Genomic DNA, 17,553 nt, shown 5'->3' on the forward strand with positions numbered 1-17,553 from the left:
GACTGTGTGCAGAGGGTGCAGACCTATAAATACCTGGGAGTGCAGATGGACGATAAATTGGACTGGACTGCCAATACTGATTCTCTGTGCAAGAAAGGACAGAGCCGCCTGTACTTCCTTAGAAGACTGGCATCCTTCAACATCTGCAGTAAGATGCTGCAGATGTTCTATCAGATGGTTGTGGCGAGTGCCCTCTTCTACGCAGTGGTGTGCTGGGGAGGCAGCATTAAGAAGAAGGATGCCTCACGCCTGGACAAACTGGTGAGGAAGGCAGGCTCTATTGTTGGCATAGAGCTGGACGGTTTGACATCCATAGCAGAGCAACGGGCACTCAGCAGGCTCCTATCAATTATGGAGAATCCACTACATCCATTAAACAGTGTCATCTCCAGACAGAGGAGCAGTTTCAGCGACAGACTGCTGTCACTGTCCTGCTCCACTGACAGACTGAGAAGATCATTCCTCCCCCAAACTATGCGACTCTTCAATTCCACCAGAGGGGGTAAACGTTGAACATTATTCAAGTTATTGTCTGTTTTTTACCTGCATTTTTTATTACTCTTTAATTTGATATTTTTTGCTGCTGGAGTATGTGAATTTCCCCCTGGGATTAATAAAGTATCTATCTATCTATCTATCTATCTATCTATCTATCTATCTATCTATCTATCTATCTATCTATCTATCTATCTATCTATCTATCTATCTATCTATCTATCTATCTATCTATCTATCTATCTATCTATCTATCTATCTATCTATCTATCTATCTATCTATCTATCTATCTAAACCCCATGATAGCTCTTCATCCTATATATGTCATGAACTTGGGAGAACCTTAGAAAAAAGCCCTCACAACTGATATCAACATCTGGCTTGACTACATAAAGGGTAGATGAAGATTCTTTATAAATAAAATATTTATTGCACTAAAAAGCTCTTCTTGACAAAAAGTTCCAAGCAGCACAAAAGGCACAGCAGCAGTTGCCTGAAATAGGAAATGCCAAAGCAAACAAGTTCAAAAAACAAATCCAGCAAGAATGGTCAAACGAACAGAGCATATGGATCACAAACCCAGGAAAACATGAAAAAGCCACAATAATCAATTGAACTCACCAATACCACCAAGCATATTCAAATGAACCACAAGGGACTGCTAGTTTTTCCAGCCTATATAGTGCTGAGTGTAGCCCATAGGCAGGTGATAGGCAGGCGGCCCTGCCTCTTGGGGAACCACCCACAAGACACACAGAACATAGCAGAAAATAAATAGACACACAGAAACTAAAAGATCAACAATGTTCACATAAACAAACGAATCAAAAATTAAGAATAAAAAACATAAAAAAAGAATTTGAACCCCACCCATGGAGGGAACCCTGGATGAAACATCACACTTCCAGGTCACAAGGATTCCTACAGTACTGAGTGCAAACTCTGGATGGAATGCCAGCCTTGGTATGTGTTCTTCCACAGATGTAAGCTGGCCGACCGCAAAGAAAAAAGTAGACAAAGGACCTGAAGATTATACAGTATCTTTATCTTAAAATATGCAGGGATCAAATCCAGGAGACAAACTAATGTGTAACACAGCCCAATATGCACCCAAAAGTCTTAGAGAACCTAATCAAGAATTAGTTAAACCAGAAGAAACTAAAACAACATGCTTGCAAAAGTTTTTAGAAGTTATCCACAAACTTGAATGATGAGTCTCTCATGTCACCAGCTTAAATCGAGTCACACCAATAACATGATGCAACTTCTGTCCTTAGCAACAAACATTATGAAAAACAAGATGGCACTGCAGTTTATACAAATATGACCACAAAATAGTTTTCATTTACATAGACATTAATTTGCTTAACATGATGATTTTATTTGAAGAGATTTACCAAAGAGCTCAAAGTATTTGAATAAGTGAGTAAATATTAGTCTATGGGACTGTTTGGGAAGTGTTGAACAAGGTTACAAAATTGATCATCACAAGTGATGCGCTCAAAAGAAAATGCAAGCTAGTTATACTTTCTAGATTACAAAAACCTAAGAGCTAATATGGAGTCAGTATTTCGAATGGAGGTGACAGCTCGCTCCACCAGCTAGGAGCTAGAAAGGACAAGATTCTGAATTGAGATTTGATACCATGTAGAGAGGGCATCACCAGATGCTGATCATCAGTGGACCTGAGTGGTCAAGAAGGAGCACCGGACCGCAGTGGTGTTTCCATACATATACTGTAGGTGCTGACCCATTGACTACTCTGTAGGCAAGCATCAAGCATTTGATCTCACTGCATGCTGCTAAAGGGTTACAAATCTCAAATGACAACCAAAGTAAAAAATAAAAGTGAAACTAAGTTCTATAAATTTCAAAGCCCAAGATAAATAAGAAGTCCCAAAGAAAAAGAAAAATAGGCTAACATAACATTATGTTTTTGCCAGTGTTTACTCTCTGGCTTAAGTATATTTTCCTTTTTTTGTCATTTTTTAAATTTTTGTTTGACGGGTAATTTTTGTTGCTGACCCTAACTCCATCACCAGCACACTACTTAAATCCTGCCTTCATGCCATAATCCCGACTGTTACAACAATAATAAACTCATCCCTTGACACTGGCTCTGTGCCGCTCACTTTTAAAATTGCTTCTGTAACCCCAATGTTAAAAAAGTCTGGTCTTGATGCTGACAGTCTTAACAATTTCCGGCCTATTTCCCACTTACCTTTCCTGTAAAAAATTCTTGAGCGTGTTGTAGCTTCCCAACTCACCAATTACCTAACCTCTAATAATTTGATGGAACCCTTTCAGTCTGGTTTCAGGGCGCGGCACAGCTGTGAAACTGCTCTGCTACGGGTAACCAATGATTTGCTTATGGCAGCAGACTCTGGACAAACCAGCATATTAATTCTATTAGACCTCAGTGCAGCATTTGACACGGTCAGAAATAACATTCTACTGTCCAGAATGGAGAACATGCTGGGTATCTCTGGCACTGCCCTCCAGTTGTTCAAGTCCTACCTGACTAATAGGCAAGAGTTTTTTAGTCTTGGCAACAGCAGATCCAGCTCAGCGCCAGTCACACAAGGAGTCCCTCAAGGCTCTGTCCTCGGTCCTCTGCTTTTCTGTATTTACATGCTTCCCCTTGGCCATATTATCCGTAGCTATGGACTGGGTTATCATTTTTATGCAGACGATACTCAACTCTACTTCAATGTTAAAAGTGGAACTTCATCAGAGCTTTCTCAGCTCACAACCTGCCTTAGTGAAATTAAAACCTGGATGGAGCAGAACTCTTTAAAATTAAATTGCAATAAAACTGAACTCCTGCAAATTGGGACTAAAATGCAACTTAATAAAATGAGCTCCTTCCCAGTCTATCTTGATCTCATCAGACCTGCCTCTACTGTAAAAAATCTTGGTGTCATTTTTGATTCCTCCCTCACTTATTCTGCCCACATAAATCACATTAAGAAACTTTCTTACTTTCACCTCCGTAACATATCCCGTGTTCGCTCCTTCCTCTCTTTCTCTAATGCTGAGAAACTTATCTATGCTTTTATCACATCCTGCATCGATTATTGAAATTCCCTACTGGCAGGTGCCCCTTCTAATCTTCTATCACAGCTCCAGCTTATTCAAAACTCAGCTGCACTAGTCCTTACTCGAACCAGCAGCAGCGAGCACATCACACCCATCCTGCTCCGTCTCCACTGGCTCCCTGTGTCTTACAGAATTGAATATAAAATCCTACTAATAACTTACAAAGCCTTAAATAACCTCGCGCCAAACTACATCAGTGACCTTCTCCATCACTATGTGCCTGCCCGCCCACTAAGGTCTTCTGATTCTGGCAATCTTGTTGTACCCCACACTAATCTACACTCCATGGGTGACAGGGCCTTCAGCTGTATAGCGCCCAGACTCTGGAATGACCTGCCGAAATTAATCTGGTCAGCTGACTCCATGAATTCTTTTAAAAAACAACTCAAAACTCATCTGTTCAGGAAGGCTTTTAGCTCTACTTGACTTTATTACCCTTCTCTCAGTTTACTTCTCTGTCAAGATGCTCATGTAACCTGTATGTACAGTATGTGTGTGTGCTAGACTATCAATTATGTTGTCTGTTTTTTTTTTCTGAATTCACTGTCGTAATCTTCTTTACTTATTTATCTGGCTTGTACAATGTTATATACTGTAGACCCTGCCATTCTTTATTATATTCTGTAAGTGCCTTGAGCATGGGAAAGGCACTATATAAATACAATGTATTATTATTATTATTATTATTGTTATTATTTGTTATGATTTTTTTAATTAATATTGTTGTCTGAATATGTCCTTAGTGTATTGTAGGTGAAATTCCCAAAAGATGGGGCCACCATGATGTTTCAGTTTTGGGGTCACCCTCAGCCTGTATATTATGGTTCTGGACAGTCCCAGCAGTGCTTCATTGACATTTTTGTTAGTATTCTATTTTATTGTATTGTACCATATTGTATTTGCTTTTTTTTTTGCCTTTTAATTTCAAGGACTGGACTTTTTAAGTATAACCTTTTTTTGCTTATTTCTTGCCGTTTCTTTTATTATTGACCAGTAACAGCGCACTGCATGAATACACTTGACTTGACCAATCGTAGTTTTCATCCTCTTTCTCTGTACATTTATCATTCGTTTGCTCAGGTTGATGCGCTTGCTGCGTCCTGAGCAGCTCTTCTTTTCTCTACCCTAGCGGCCCGCTGCTTTTCTTCTTTCATCGGCATCTTTTCGCATTAAAACTGATTAAGTGTTTGTGTTGCAATTACTTAGCATGTTTTTCTTAATTTTTCACTTAAGCTGGCTCTTAAGTCTTCAATGAGAATGATTTAAGATATGAAGAGGCAGAGGAAGTGACGGTGAAGGTGGTAGGAATGAGAACGGCGCCCGTACAAACACGCCGCATGGCTGCCCTGCTGTCCTCTGCCGAGAGTTGATTCTACGATGAAATAAAATAAAAATAAAAAGAGGAATAAAAATAATCACCACAAAAGTGGATAGAAGACGTCACGTAGTATATGTGAACCAAATTTCAGGTCAATAGGTCAAACGGTTTGCGAGCTACAGGTGATTTAAAATCCTGGACAGACAAATGGACAGCCACGGTAGCGTATTATATAAGAAGATTATGATAACATGGGGAGGATCTCCTCTCACTCACTTGTTTGGTGTAATGCACCATGTGTTTAAATAAAAGGCCTTTATAGGCCTTGACGCCTGCCTGTTGAGTTTAGAATAGAATGTCTATAAAATGCCTTTTATTGTCATTGCACAGATGTAAATGAAAGTTTTAGTGTGTCCCCTGAATAGTACATACAATATAACAAAAACAGAATCTTCAATAGATTTATCATATGCTCTGCATTTTAAACTACAGACATCCATCCATCCATTTTCCAACCCGCTGAATCCGAACACAGGGTCACGGGGGTCTGCTGGAGCCAATCCCAGCCAACACAGGGCACAAGGCAGGAAACAATCCCGGGCAGGGTGCCAACCCACCGCAGGACTAAACTACAGACATGCATTAATATAAATCAATAAAACAATAAAACCAATAAACTATTGAAGGTGGGAAATATAAATAGTAAATAATGGAGTAGTTCCATTTTACAATGATTGCAATGAGTCTCTGCGATATCACACTTTTGTCCTATTGATGCCATGGGTGGCAGGCTGCCAGGTTTAAGGATTAAGGGCCAGTCTCTAGGCAGACCAGTGAAGGTCCTGATCTGGTTTTGTTCCCTTTATGAGGCCTTAAACTCTTTTCACCATTTTGCATGCACTTCATCATAACAGTTGTGACAAAGGCACTATATAGGCGCCCGAGCCAACACAGACTGACAACAGAGGCACGTAAAAATGAAACAAAAAGATTTTATTTTCTTCTACGTCTTCCCCATGTCCCACAGGCCCTACACACAGTCCCCAAAACACACAAAAAAAAAAGACCAACACACACTCTTCTTCCTCCACTCCTCCCAGGCAGCTTTGTCCTCCTCCGCCTGACTCTGGCTCCTCTTATAGCTCACCCGGAAGTGCTTCAGGTGATAATTAACCTAATTCAGGCTGCACTTCCAGGTGTGGCTGCATTACAGCCCACATGGGCTCAGAAAGCTGTGCAGCTCCCCTTGGCTGTGGCCACAGAGCCCATCAGGGATGAGATCCGGTGTTCCAGAATTGTGGCCCCGATGCAACCCAGGGGGCTGCCACCAAGTGTTAGAAATAAGCCTCTCTTGGCTGCTCCCCTGGATTCGGTGCCAAAGGGATGTCCTGACCAGGCGTAGGTCCTGGGCCTCCACCGCACAGTTCATCATGGGGGTCATACGTGCAGAAAACCATAATTACCAAAACTTCATAAAAGTCTATTCAGAGTTTTGACTTCCAACTAACATTATGCTATTGATAAATGCTAGTGCTATTTAACATTATCCCACTGTCACAAGCCTGTTGGTGCACATCAAATGAGAATCTCATTGTGCTCCATACACAAGATAATGAACTTGAACTTTGAATATTGGAAAAAGAGTTAAAGGTACATATAGAAAGTAAAGATTGGGAGGGACAACTGTGTGTGGACTATAACAGGGTAGACTAGAAGTGGAGTCACAGGTAGAGGAAGAGATGAGATTTGAATGGTAGGCTGAAAAGTTGTGTAACAAGGTACACATAATGCATCTATGTTTTAGTCTGAGCAAATGTATTTTGTGAAGTAATTATTTTAAAGCACCTGTTTTTGTCAAATTTCCAGTACATTATTTTGTATGCAATATAACAAGGAAAATATCTGTATGGAGAGCAGATGAACTGGAAAATTGCGTGTAAATGAAGTTCCATAGTTGACCTCCCTTAACAAAACTTCATACAGATCAGTGAAAAGTGCAGCGTGTAGTGCCATGGGAAACGGACATTCATTTGGACCAAAATCGCAAATAATTACTGGTAACAGCAACACAACTGGAGTTCATAGCCAAGAAGCAAAGTAGAAACTTGTGTTTTTCTCTGATAAAGCATCAACCTGGCTTATATAATCATATTTGGCAAAGCCTTGAGCTGCGGCGACAACTTTCCATTTGGAATAGTCATGGATATTATTTTCGGAATCACGCCTTAGCTTCAGCCAGGGTCAGAGGAACTGATGAGGCGTAATGTTTTTATATTTTGAGATCCTGTTGATTTTCATCTCATCAAATATACTTTATTTGCAGCAGCTTTCATATAAACCATTACAAGGAACTGGACCTGGACTGCACATGTCAATTTCATGTTATGTGCATGTCACCTACTAGATATAAACCCAATGTTTACATTACTGTGTGAAATCATTATTTGCTCTCATTGTGTTCTTTTATTTGATAATTAAACATTTCAATGATTGCATTTCATCTGTGACTGTCGTTTGTTAAGGGGATTTACTGTACCAACTCACATTTTAGTTGAGGAACATCAAATCCTAACACATTATGGCAAAATAAACAAGGCCTAAAATTAGTAACAGTGGGTTGTAGTATGTTAGAAACTGGATCACGTCAGCTTGATATAATCAGACTTTCCTTTACACAACCTTTGCAGTCACTTCCTTCAGAATCGGTGGTGGCCTCTTACTCCTACCTTGAAGTTTGTACTTGTGGCTGAGAAGGCTGCAGAGCAAACAATATTGACAGCCATTTGTTTGTATGTGTGTTACCACTTTACAGAGTATTCTGCTGTCTTAGAAAGAGTTACTGGGATGGTCAAAATCATTCACCCTACTGTTCTAGAGGTCACTGTTCAAGGGTTTGATTAGGAGCACTCGTCTATCTGATTTGAATCTGGGTGGAGAATTGTTATTCCATTTTTTGTGTTTGTGATGAATGGCTCATTACAAATAACATTGCTGAAAAGCATGTTGGGCTAAATACTGACTTAATGTAGGTGTTTGTTTTTCTAATACCCTCATTACGAAGACATTAAGCTGTCATCATGTCAACACTTGATTAATATGAGTGATGAGTTACAACTACTAGTAATAATATTAATAATAAGCAGATATCACTGACACCTCACAGCTCATTCATTTATTAAACCCAGTTATATATGCATATACTGTTCATCATTTTATTGTTATATATTTTGGAAGCTTGCCAGCTTACCAGGGCCCTAATGATTACTTTTCTGACTCATCTTATTTCGACACCTGCAACCAAGGCCTAATATGTAATCATGAATTAAAAAAAATGAATTAGACTCAATGTTATGTTTAAAATGTAATTAATCATTTAATCATTTTTTTCAATAATAAGGTTTATCTGATGTCAGCATTTAACATTTTGAAGATTTCCACACCTTGAAACTTCACACATTTTACCATAAGAGTGTTGGATTGAATCCCAGCAGTAACAGATACAAGGTGTGAACCAACTCTGAATATGATGCCAAATGGGAATCACCATTCAATTGAACCTGAACCGTAATTGGGTGTAGTAGAAAGAAAAAGAATACCAGGAGAAAATAAGAAGAAGGAGCGAACTCCACACGTTATCATAAACTAGATCATATGTTTCGACTTCCAGAATGTGCAAAGTTGCATTCGTGAAAAGTAGTTATTGCAATTATAGCAGGGCACAAAGGGTACAGTTCTCTGCTCTACTCCAATTGCTTCAGCTCATGCAACTGATTTAAATTTTGAATACTTTAAATTGGAACATGGAATCAGAAGGGGATGCTCATTAATTTCCAATGGTTTTTGACTTTTTTAGATATTCACATTTAGATGCAATTGAGTATAAAAAAAATTATACGGATGGACTTGAAGAAAATATATATCTTTATGCCTATGATATGGTGCTGTATGTCTCAGACCCAGTCTCACGACTGCCTTTCATACTAAATCTGCTAGGTGAATTTCAAAAAGATCTCCAGATTTAATATCAACAAAAGCCTTCTCTTTCAATTGAATCCTCCCATGTGCCAGATTAAACTCTGTCACATTCCATTGAATGTGCCAGAACATCTTAATACATAACTGTCACAACAATAATATAAGATCAGATTCAAACTTAAGTTAATTTAATTGGAATTCAAAATGACCACGTTATATGAAGACTACTTTACAGAGAGGGTTGGATGGCACTACCTAACTTTCTGTTCTCTTACTAGGCCTCAAGCATTCATATACTAAGATTAGGAAAGGAGCAGAATTTAGTGAAACAACACCTTGGCTGCTTTATTTAGCAACCTAAATTATGAGCAGTTAGTTTCCGTTTGAAACGACAGATTAGAAGCTGTGGTACACTGTTCTGCGCAGATAAATGCGAGTGGACACTGGGGACAAAAGTGCAGGTGTAAATGTAATCCTGGTTATTATATATGGATATAATCTATATAATTAAAAGAGGTCATTGAGAAAAGTAACAGTCATCACTGGCCTGTATGGAGGTATTATGTATTGAATATTGATGAAGCAAGCCATTTTAAAAAGGTCCAAGGGCCAGATCCACCACACAGGCCTTGAGTTTTGGCTCCCCTGTTCTAGACAAAGAGACCTGAAGTTGAAATCAACAGCACATCTTGACAGAAGATTTTGAATTTTTAGGTATGAATATAATTTCCGCCCCAGCAGTCTAACAACGTCAACTCTGGGTCAAGAAACCAGGGAGTAAGAGCCAAATCTAATGTAGAATTTAATTGGAACACCTTTTGACAGGGTGACATTTTTAGTCAAAGTGTCTGCCACATACGATTTGAGGTAGATTAGACGCTGAATGCACATTACCACTGATTCCATTCTAGGAGGGATGTGGTGAGCTTTGACTTGACAGCGTAGATAATTTACACTAGACTTTTGTGTACAATGTAGGCCCCACTAATGATACTACCATTTAATGCCAAAGCCCTCCAGGCACATGCTTTTCAAGTGCTGTGACCACTGTAGCCAGGAACTAGGTTTGTTAGGGATGGTGTTAATGGTTTCCAGATGAAAACAAATCTTTCACAAGGAGTCTGGAAGTGCTGACAAGCCTGGCGGTAAGGGTTTATTCACACTGATGGAAACCAGATCAATTTTGATGGGACGAGAGGCTGATTGTTTAACCAAAATGTTGTGGGGACATCTGAAAGTAATTAGTAAACAGGGGAAGGAAGAAATTGGTCACAGAAGGATTGTAATAAGATGGTTTGGACTACGAAGGCAAAAACTGTACCGCTTGTCAAGATGGAGTATACACAGGGAAGTACCCAGAGGGACCGGTACTCTCATTGACTACTGTGAACAGGGCGGAACCTGAACAATACAAAATGATTGTATTGCTCGTCTGCTCGGTGAACTTGAATGCACACAAAATTCTTATTTGAACATGAAAATTAGATTCTGCAATTGGCAAAGGTAGATAAGAAAGACACCTGCTCAATGGCTGCCTAGGGATCTTCAGAGCCCACCCGCCTTAAGTATTACTAAAGATACTAAAGAATCATTTCACGGATGACTGAACTGTTTAGTAGAATGACATTAAACGCTCTGTATGTGTTATGAGGGTTGATGAAACAACTTTCCAACAGGGTTGATATGTGTCAGTAAAAAATAACCAGAAATGTCTTCAACTTTCAATGCCCTCAAAATGGGATGTGCAGTGCATTGTAAACTATGGCTGTCAGCTCATTTCTTGTGGAGGAGATGAAATCAGTAAGGATCATTTATGGGTGGTAGTAGAATGTATACCAGACAGTGCTGCTGATAAAAGCACTGTTAGTTGTTAGGCTTCAAATCTGTAGTTTGCTTATGAAGTCCAAATAATGCTTGTTGATGCTCTTGACTCTGGATGGCTAACAACTACATTAATCTCAGAATTGCTTCATTGTGCTGATGAAATCATCTAATGATTTACAACCAAAAAAGCTTGTAACTGAGCTCCCAGAAACCAAAAGAACTTTGAATAATGTTATTGATGCCTTAGGATATTAAGAAATGCGTGTGTTAAGTTCCACAAAGCTTAACTGTCCTTTGCAAAACTGTATGGAAAAAGTTTGTTCATATTTGCTCTTCTAAAGCTCAGGCTGAAAGTTGCTCAGTTCCCCATGAGATACAGAAAATTGTATGAAGATGGACCAGGAGATTTAGACGTGGTCAAAAACCAAAAGGTCTAGCTGATAATTTACCAAATCTAATTGATAACCAAAAACTCAGAGTTTGCTTCAAACAAGCAGGGATTTCAGTAACAAGGATGATTCTAAACAAAAAACACTCTTTGAATCTTGTGTGCCAGCCTCACTAGTGCTGTGTTTATGACATTAGCAGAGCCTGATGGATGATGGGAATGTCCTCACAGCAATGAAAACGTAAATCCTTCAAGATGCCAGCAATGATGCCAAAAAAAATAATGTCAAGGTATACGGGCTGTGGCGTCAATGCACAAAACCTCGACTCCAAATCCTCAATTTATGGTATCTCTGACTCCAGCTCCTCTGTTTGTAATTTAAGCCAATATACCATACCAGTCAAGAGTTTGGGGCCACCCAGAAATGTTCATATTTTTGAATAAAATCAATACCTTTTTTTTTATCAAGATACCATTAAATTGATTTAAATATAAGGCCAATGCATTACTAGTATGTATAATGGTCATCCCTGCTTCAAATGACTGATTTTAATTCATTATTCACATATGGCTGAAATGCCCCATTTTCTGCAGTAATTCCTTCAAAGTTGTAATGGTCTAGTCCCTTAGCTTATCTTTAATTAGTCATGTGTTATTGCTGAAATTTCTAGGTGATCCCCAAACTTTTGAACAGTAGTATATTTATTATGTTCGCTGAAAGCACACAACATCAACAGGTGACTTTTTACAGCCTAACCTGTTAAAGTTTGGGTTTAAAGGCTGTAGCAATGCTGTTGTAGCGTTACAAACTTTGAATAACATTCAATTAAAACAAAACAAACAAAATTAAAAAATAGTTTATATTTTTATCAAAAGGCAAGAAGAAAACAAAAATAACACATTATATTACAATTTACATTTAGTCGGAGTCAGAGTTGCTATATTTTTACCAACTCTGACTCCAGTAACCCAATAATTGCTTCCAGTTCCACACTCTGTCTCTACGACTCTGACTCTGACTCCATAGCCCTGCACAGAACAAGGTGAAAAATATAACAGTTTCAAACAATAATTCAGAAAACGCTAATAATGGTATGTATACATTGCACAAAAGGACTTCAGAGAATAAGCTAATCCTAATGAAAGTGTTTTGTCACAAACGGTCATGGAGTTGAAACATGGCTCTATTGTTTTGAACCAGAGATCAAAATACAGTTAAAGGAATGATCATCTTCCAATTTGTTCTTGGATGAAGGCATTTAAGATTAAGTGAACGTCATGGACAGTGTTTTATGGGATGTAGAAGATATGATTTCACTAGATATATCTCCATCAGTTTGCTATGTACGTTACTGAGTTAAATTCAGGCAGCAGTGGTGCAAAGAGGAGAGAACTGTCAGTTGTGGCAGGATTCAATACAGGGAAAATGGTGTACCAGAATCAACAATGACATCCAAATCAAATTTGAAAAACAAAATGAATTCTTTTTGTTGTGACTAATTTGTTAGTTTTATTTTAAAGATGGTTCCTTGTATTTTAGTGAAATTCAAATGATAGGTTATGCATGCTGTGATCTTTTATTCTTTTATACTGGTACAGTGATGACATTGCAAACAACAAACCATGAGTACCCTGTGAGTAGCAAAGGGGTTCTTGCTATTAACATTTGGTGGTGCTCATGCAAACAAGCATTAAAATAAGACAGCACTCACAAAAAAAGACAATGCCAACAGCAGAATAAAGATAGAATAAATTAAAGTTCAAAATAATAGTATATTTTGCATAAACGTATGCTAAGAGGAACAGGAATGGCTCTCATAGAAGTCTAACACTGATCACACCCCACAACCCAGATCTTACCCGTCACATTCTACCATTTAAAACCCTAGAAGATGACATCCATGAGAAAATATTTGGAAGCAGTGATAAAGTTGATGAAGAACTGAAGAGGTGGTTGACATGAATGGGATACATGCTGTTGCTTCTGTTAGTGTTATTATTGCACTACCTTGCATCGGCTTTTATTTTTCTTTATATTTGTTATATTTCCCTTTGCTTCCTTTCCTTTGTCTTTTTTATTATTTATTCTGACTATTCATTCTTATCTGGTGCATAACTTAAACTTGTTTTCAGTTTCTATTATAGATGGGGACTAAACTAGTATAGAATTAGAACTCTCAGCTGATGCAGTCATTTGGACCACATTTACCTGATGGGACTATTTATGATCTCGCTCATGCCATCGTGTTCCTTTTGTTTTGTTGCTTTGGTTTAGTTGTGGGTGCACCTTTGAGACTTATTTTTATATTTATTGGACCCTTGCTTGTCTCTCAGGTTTTTGCTTTTTGGTTTGCCTTTTGCTGTTGTTCTCTGCTGATTATTTAATATTTTTGTACATTTTTTTGTGAGTTGGTAATTCTTTGTTTTGGCTATTTCAGTTTTTTGTTTAGCTCTTTTGGTTTCTTTTCTTATTTTTCTGTCTATTTAGTTTATTGGTTTGTTTGTGAATTTATTTTATTTTAGTATTTGATTCATTAATTCTTAATTTAATGTATTATTAAATAGTTAACTAAAAGTTTTATCTTGTGACTTTGTGAAGCTAGCAAAAGGTTTTTGAATGACTCCATTCAAACACGTCTATTCTTTATCATTATAAATAACAAAAAACTTTCTGGGCGACCATCATAAAAAAGTGAAAGGAAATGTTTAGTATTTACCTGTTGGTTCCAAGAAGAGAGGCACAATCACACAAGACCGTCCATTGGCAGAAAGCTGGTAGCCTGGGTAGCACTGGCATCGAAAAGAGCCCATCGTGTTCTTACACAGCTGCTGGCAGAGTACCATCCCCCCATACCTTGAACATTCATCAACATCTAGAAAGAAAGGAAATCCTCATCAGTTGCAAGACCTTATCAGATGGAGAGGGTATAGCTGAAGAACCTTTCTTACTGGTCCTTGGAAGTAAAAATTCAAAGAAACAAGTAAATGTGATAATTTAGAATCTGCAACCAGTCCCACCTTATACATCTTCATCAACAATTTAGTCAGAGTCTGGACTTGAGTTGAGCTAGTGGTCATTTCATCAAGAAACTGTGCCGTGGTGGGATGCTGGTGTCTCACATCAAAATTTAGAAATGTACCATTGGGCAAATATGTTACTTCCATTTCAAACAAAGTTAAGATCTTCAGCCAGAATTGGTTTCCCAACGATTCTGCAGTTGCAGTTGAGCTAACCTGTACCATCACAAACCCCTACAACCAATTTTCTCAGTTTAAATTTGTGGACAGGTTACATCTTAACTCTTATAAGCTACATTTAATGGACCTCAGCCCACATCCCCTCTCTGTCACCTCTGCCCCCGTGATATCCCAGGGTCATTTACCCACATGTTTTGCTATTTTGTCCTCCTGTTCTGCTTTTCTTATTTCTAATCTTCTACTCTGTTTCTTCAATGCTGTCAGTTCCTACGCCCCCTTGCCACATATATTAATACTCCTAGACCTTTCAGGCCTAGTGCCCCCTCTCTGTGCACCAGCACAAATTCTTAAGTTTGAGTTGTTAAACATCTCCTTGCTTCTAGATGAAAGACCTCACTCCAGATTACACCGAACAACTGGCTGTATACCTTTTATAGTTTGATTCTTTTGGAGGCGTTTGCTATTCATCATAAATCTATGTAGCATCCAGTGATTCCATGCATGAGTGGGATTCTGCTGCTTCCAAACTTTTATGAACACAACTTTTTGATGTAGTCACCTCCTTGACAGAGTGTAGTGCTGTGGTTGGATGGCACTGCTGTGGTTTCTGGCGGTAGGGCACAGAATGTTTGATTTTGAAAGGCATCATTTGTGTTTTGTTTCACATACTGATTGTTTCTTGTTCGATTATGTTGAGTTCATTTTGATAGTTCTAATAAATATTTGATCACAAAATACAAGACTCTACCATCTTTAGGTTAATTTTGACCAGTTCATTTTTGCATACCTGACATACATACACTTTAGACTGCCTGATGATTAGAGATATGAGACTCAAATAGATGATTTCATCCTAAAAACTGACAAACTATAAGCAGATGTTGAGGGAAGGGAGACAACGGGTGGATTAACTAGTCGAGTGGGTAAACAGGACATGCACACTTCAACGTCACTTGCATGCACTTTGAAAGCTGCATTATTTTCACTACTTCCCACATTTTGCCAGTTATATTATTCTTGTGACTTTTGCGGTCAGCATTGTTTATTCACAGAGGGTTATTTAGAGTTGTAGATTCTAGGTTGATGGTCACTCAGTACTTAAGAGGAACTCATTCCATATGTGAATGATTCATTTCAAAATTGGAATAAGGAGCCTCATCACCATCCCTGCCAAACCATCAGCAACCAGTCCAGAGATATTATTACATCATTAAAGACAATAAATTCCAACAAAGAGTATTAGTTCTGGCAACACTGCAGATGAATTGAAAATTAAAAGTATTTCCCTGGGAGATTGGAACGCTCTGAATTAAACTCATAGCAGCTGTTTACTGTCACATGGACACAAAGGAGTTGCAACAACAGCAAAAATTAAAATGAATCTCTTTTAAATGGTGGAAGCAGTGATCCTATGAGTGTGCCCCTCAAGTCACAGCTTCTTCATCTGGGGAACTATAAACAGAAGGGAGTGTTATGGCAGCTGCCACATCTGAATGCAGCATGGACAGTGGGCAAAGTCTGTCACATCAAGTCCAGCAGGCAATGAACTGAGAATTAATGAGCAATGTCAAGGAGGTATAAGACAACTGATGCTGTGAACAAGAGAGTACTAATAAAAAAACAACAAAAAAAATAGTCGGAATGTCATACACATGCAAAGGTCATCTAAAAAGACACAATAGAAGGTCATAAAGCAAAACATGATAGGCAAATCCTACACACTAAAGGAACTCAACTGGAGGCTTTTGTCTTAGAAAACTATTTACCACATAACTCCTGTCAATTCCCACAGAGTGGGAGGGTAGCCTCAGCGGTTTGAGAATGAACAGACTCATATCAGCTGACAAATGCAGATATATGGAAAATGGTTTTGCAGTTCACTCCCTCCCTCGCCTAACCATGTGAACCTAAACTGATGTCGACTTGGTGGCTGACAACAACCATTATGAAAGTCACCCAGTACTGCAGTTATAATTAGAATTGTTTGACGTTAGCCTTCTATATCGTGACCATATGGTTTGTTTTCTTTGTTGGTTTTTGAAATAATTATTAATACGTACTTCTTCTTCATCACTTTTCACTTATATGTAGGGTCAATGAGCTTGATCAACCTTCCACAAACAGCTCAGTCCCGCACCTCCTCGCCACTCAAGCTCTTTAACTTCAGATCTTCTTTTATTTTATCCATCCACCTCCACTTTGGCTTCCCTCGCTTTCTCTTCCCCTGCACTTCCATTCTTATTACTCTTTTGCCCTCATATTATTTGTTTCTCCTCATCACATGGCCATACTAATTCAACCTAATTTCCTGTACTTTCGTACCTTGTAGATATCTCTCCCACTTTTGTTGTATGTCATTCTCATTTCTGTCACGTCTAACTTCATCTCCTGCGCTCCCTTTACTGCCCATACATCATTGTTGGTCTTACCACTGTCTTAAAAACCTTAACCTTTGCCTTAATTCTTCGATCACATAATACTCCTGATACTTTCTTCCAATTGTTCCATCCACACTGCACTGCAAGTTATCTCTGCTCTAATTCTCTACCTTAGGCTACCACTGATCCTCGATATTTAAACTTATCACCTCTTTTCAATAGCTCTCCCTGCAGGCTAATGACTGAATGCTGATTTTTGTCAAATCTCACATATTCTGTTTTCTTCCTATTTATCTTCAGCCTCCTTTCTTCCAAAGCCCTTCACCATTCTGCCAATTTCCTCTGCACTTCCACCGTTCTGCTGCTACAAAACACAATGTCATCAACAAAAACCATGCACATACCACAGCCTGCACTGAACACATGGTTTCCCTTTACATTTGAGGTGCATGCGCAAAACGTAGGTGGGGAGACGCGGAGCGCAAACTCACGCACTGTGTTATTTTAATATATAATGAGGTTTATTTTACCACAGCCTGCACTGAACATATGGTTTTCATGTGAGTCTCATGTACAAAACGTAGGTGACGGCGCGAACGCGTGCGCTGTAATTAAAATATATATTTTTTTACTATATTTCAATTCAATCAGAGTGCCATTGAAAATCGTTCTGCATGCCGTGCTGTAGGTTGCCGACCCCTGTCCTAAGTGATAGCATTCTATACTGTAACTAATTGTGTATTCCATAGATGCAAGATGTCAGTGTTCAGTCAACAATGGAGCACCAATATTTCATGTTGTGCTACTGTGCCATCATCATCTCTTGATGGTTGGCTACACACATGGGTCAGTACCGTCCAATGCCTTCTACTTCAGC

General features: G+C 38.7%; 1 protein-coding gene across 4 annotated transcripts in view; it reads right to left on the reverse strand.

Annotated features, from left to right (window-relative positions):
• Positions 1 to 17,553, reverse strand: part of LOC114645883 (uncharacterized) — a 235,378-nt gene that overhangs the window by 142,999 nt on the left and 74,826 nt on the right. For all 4 annotated transcript variants that reach the window (XM_028793784.2, XM_028793783.2, XM_028793782.2 and 1 more), the window contains exon 6: positions 13,818 to 13,973. In XM_028793784.2, coding sequence (XP_028649617.1) covers positions 13,818 to 13,973 — 156 coding nt within the window. The remainder of the gene's footprint in view (positions 1 to 13,817; positions 13,974 to 17,553) is intronic.

This window comes from Erpetoichthys calabaricus, chromosome 2, assembly GCF_900747795.2.
Source record: "Erpetoichthys calabaricus chromosome 2, fErpCal1.3, whole genome shotgun sequence".
Classification (NCBI taxonomy): domain Eukaryota; kingdom Metazoa; phylum Chordata; class Cladistia; order Polypteriformes; family Polypteridae; genus Erpetoichthys; species Erpetoichthys calabaricus.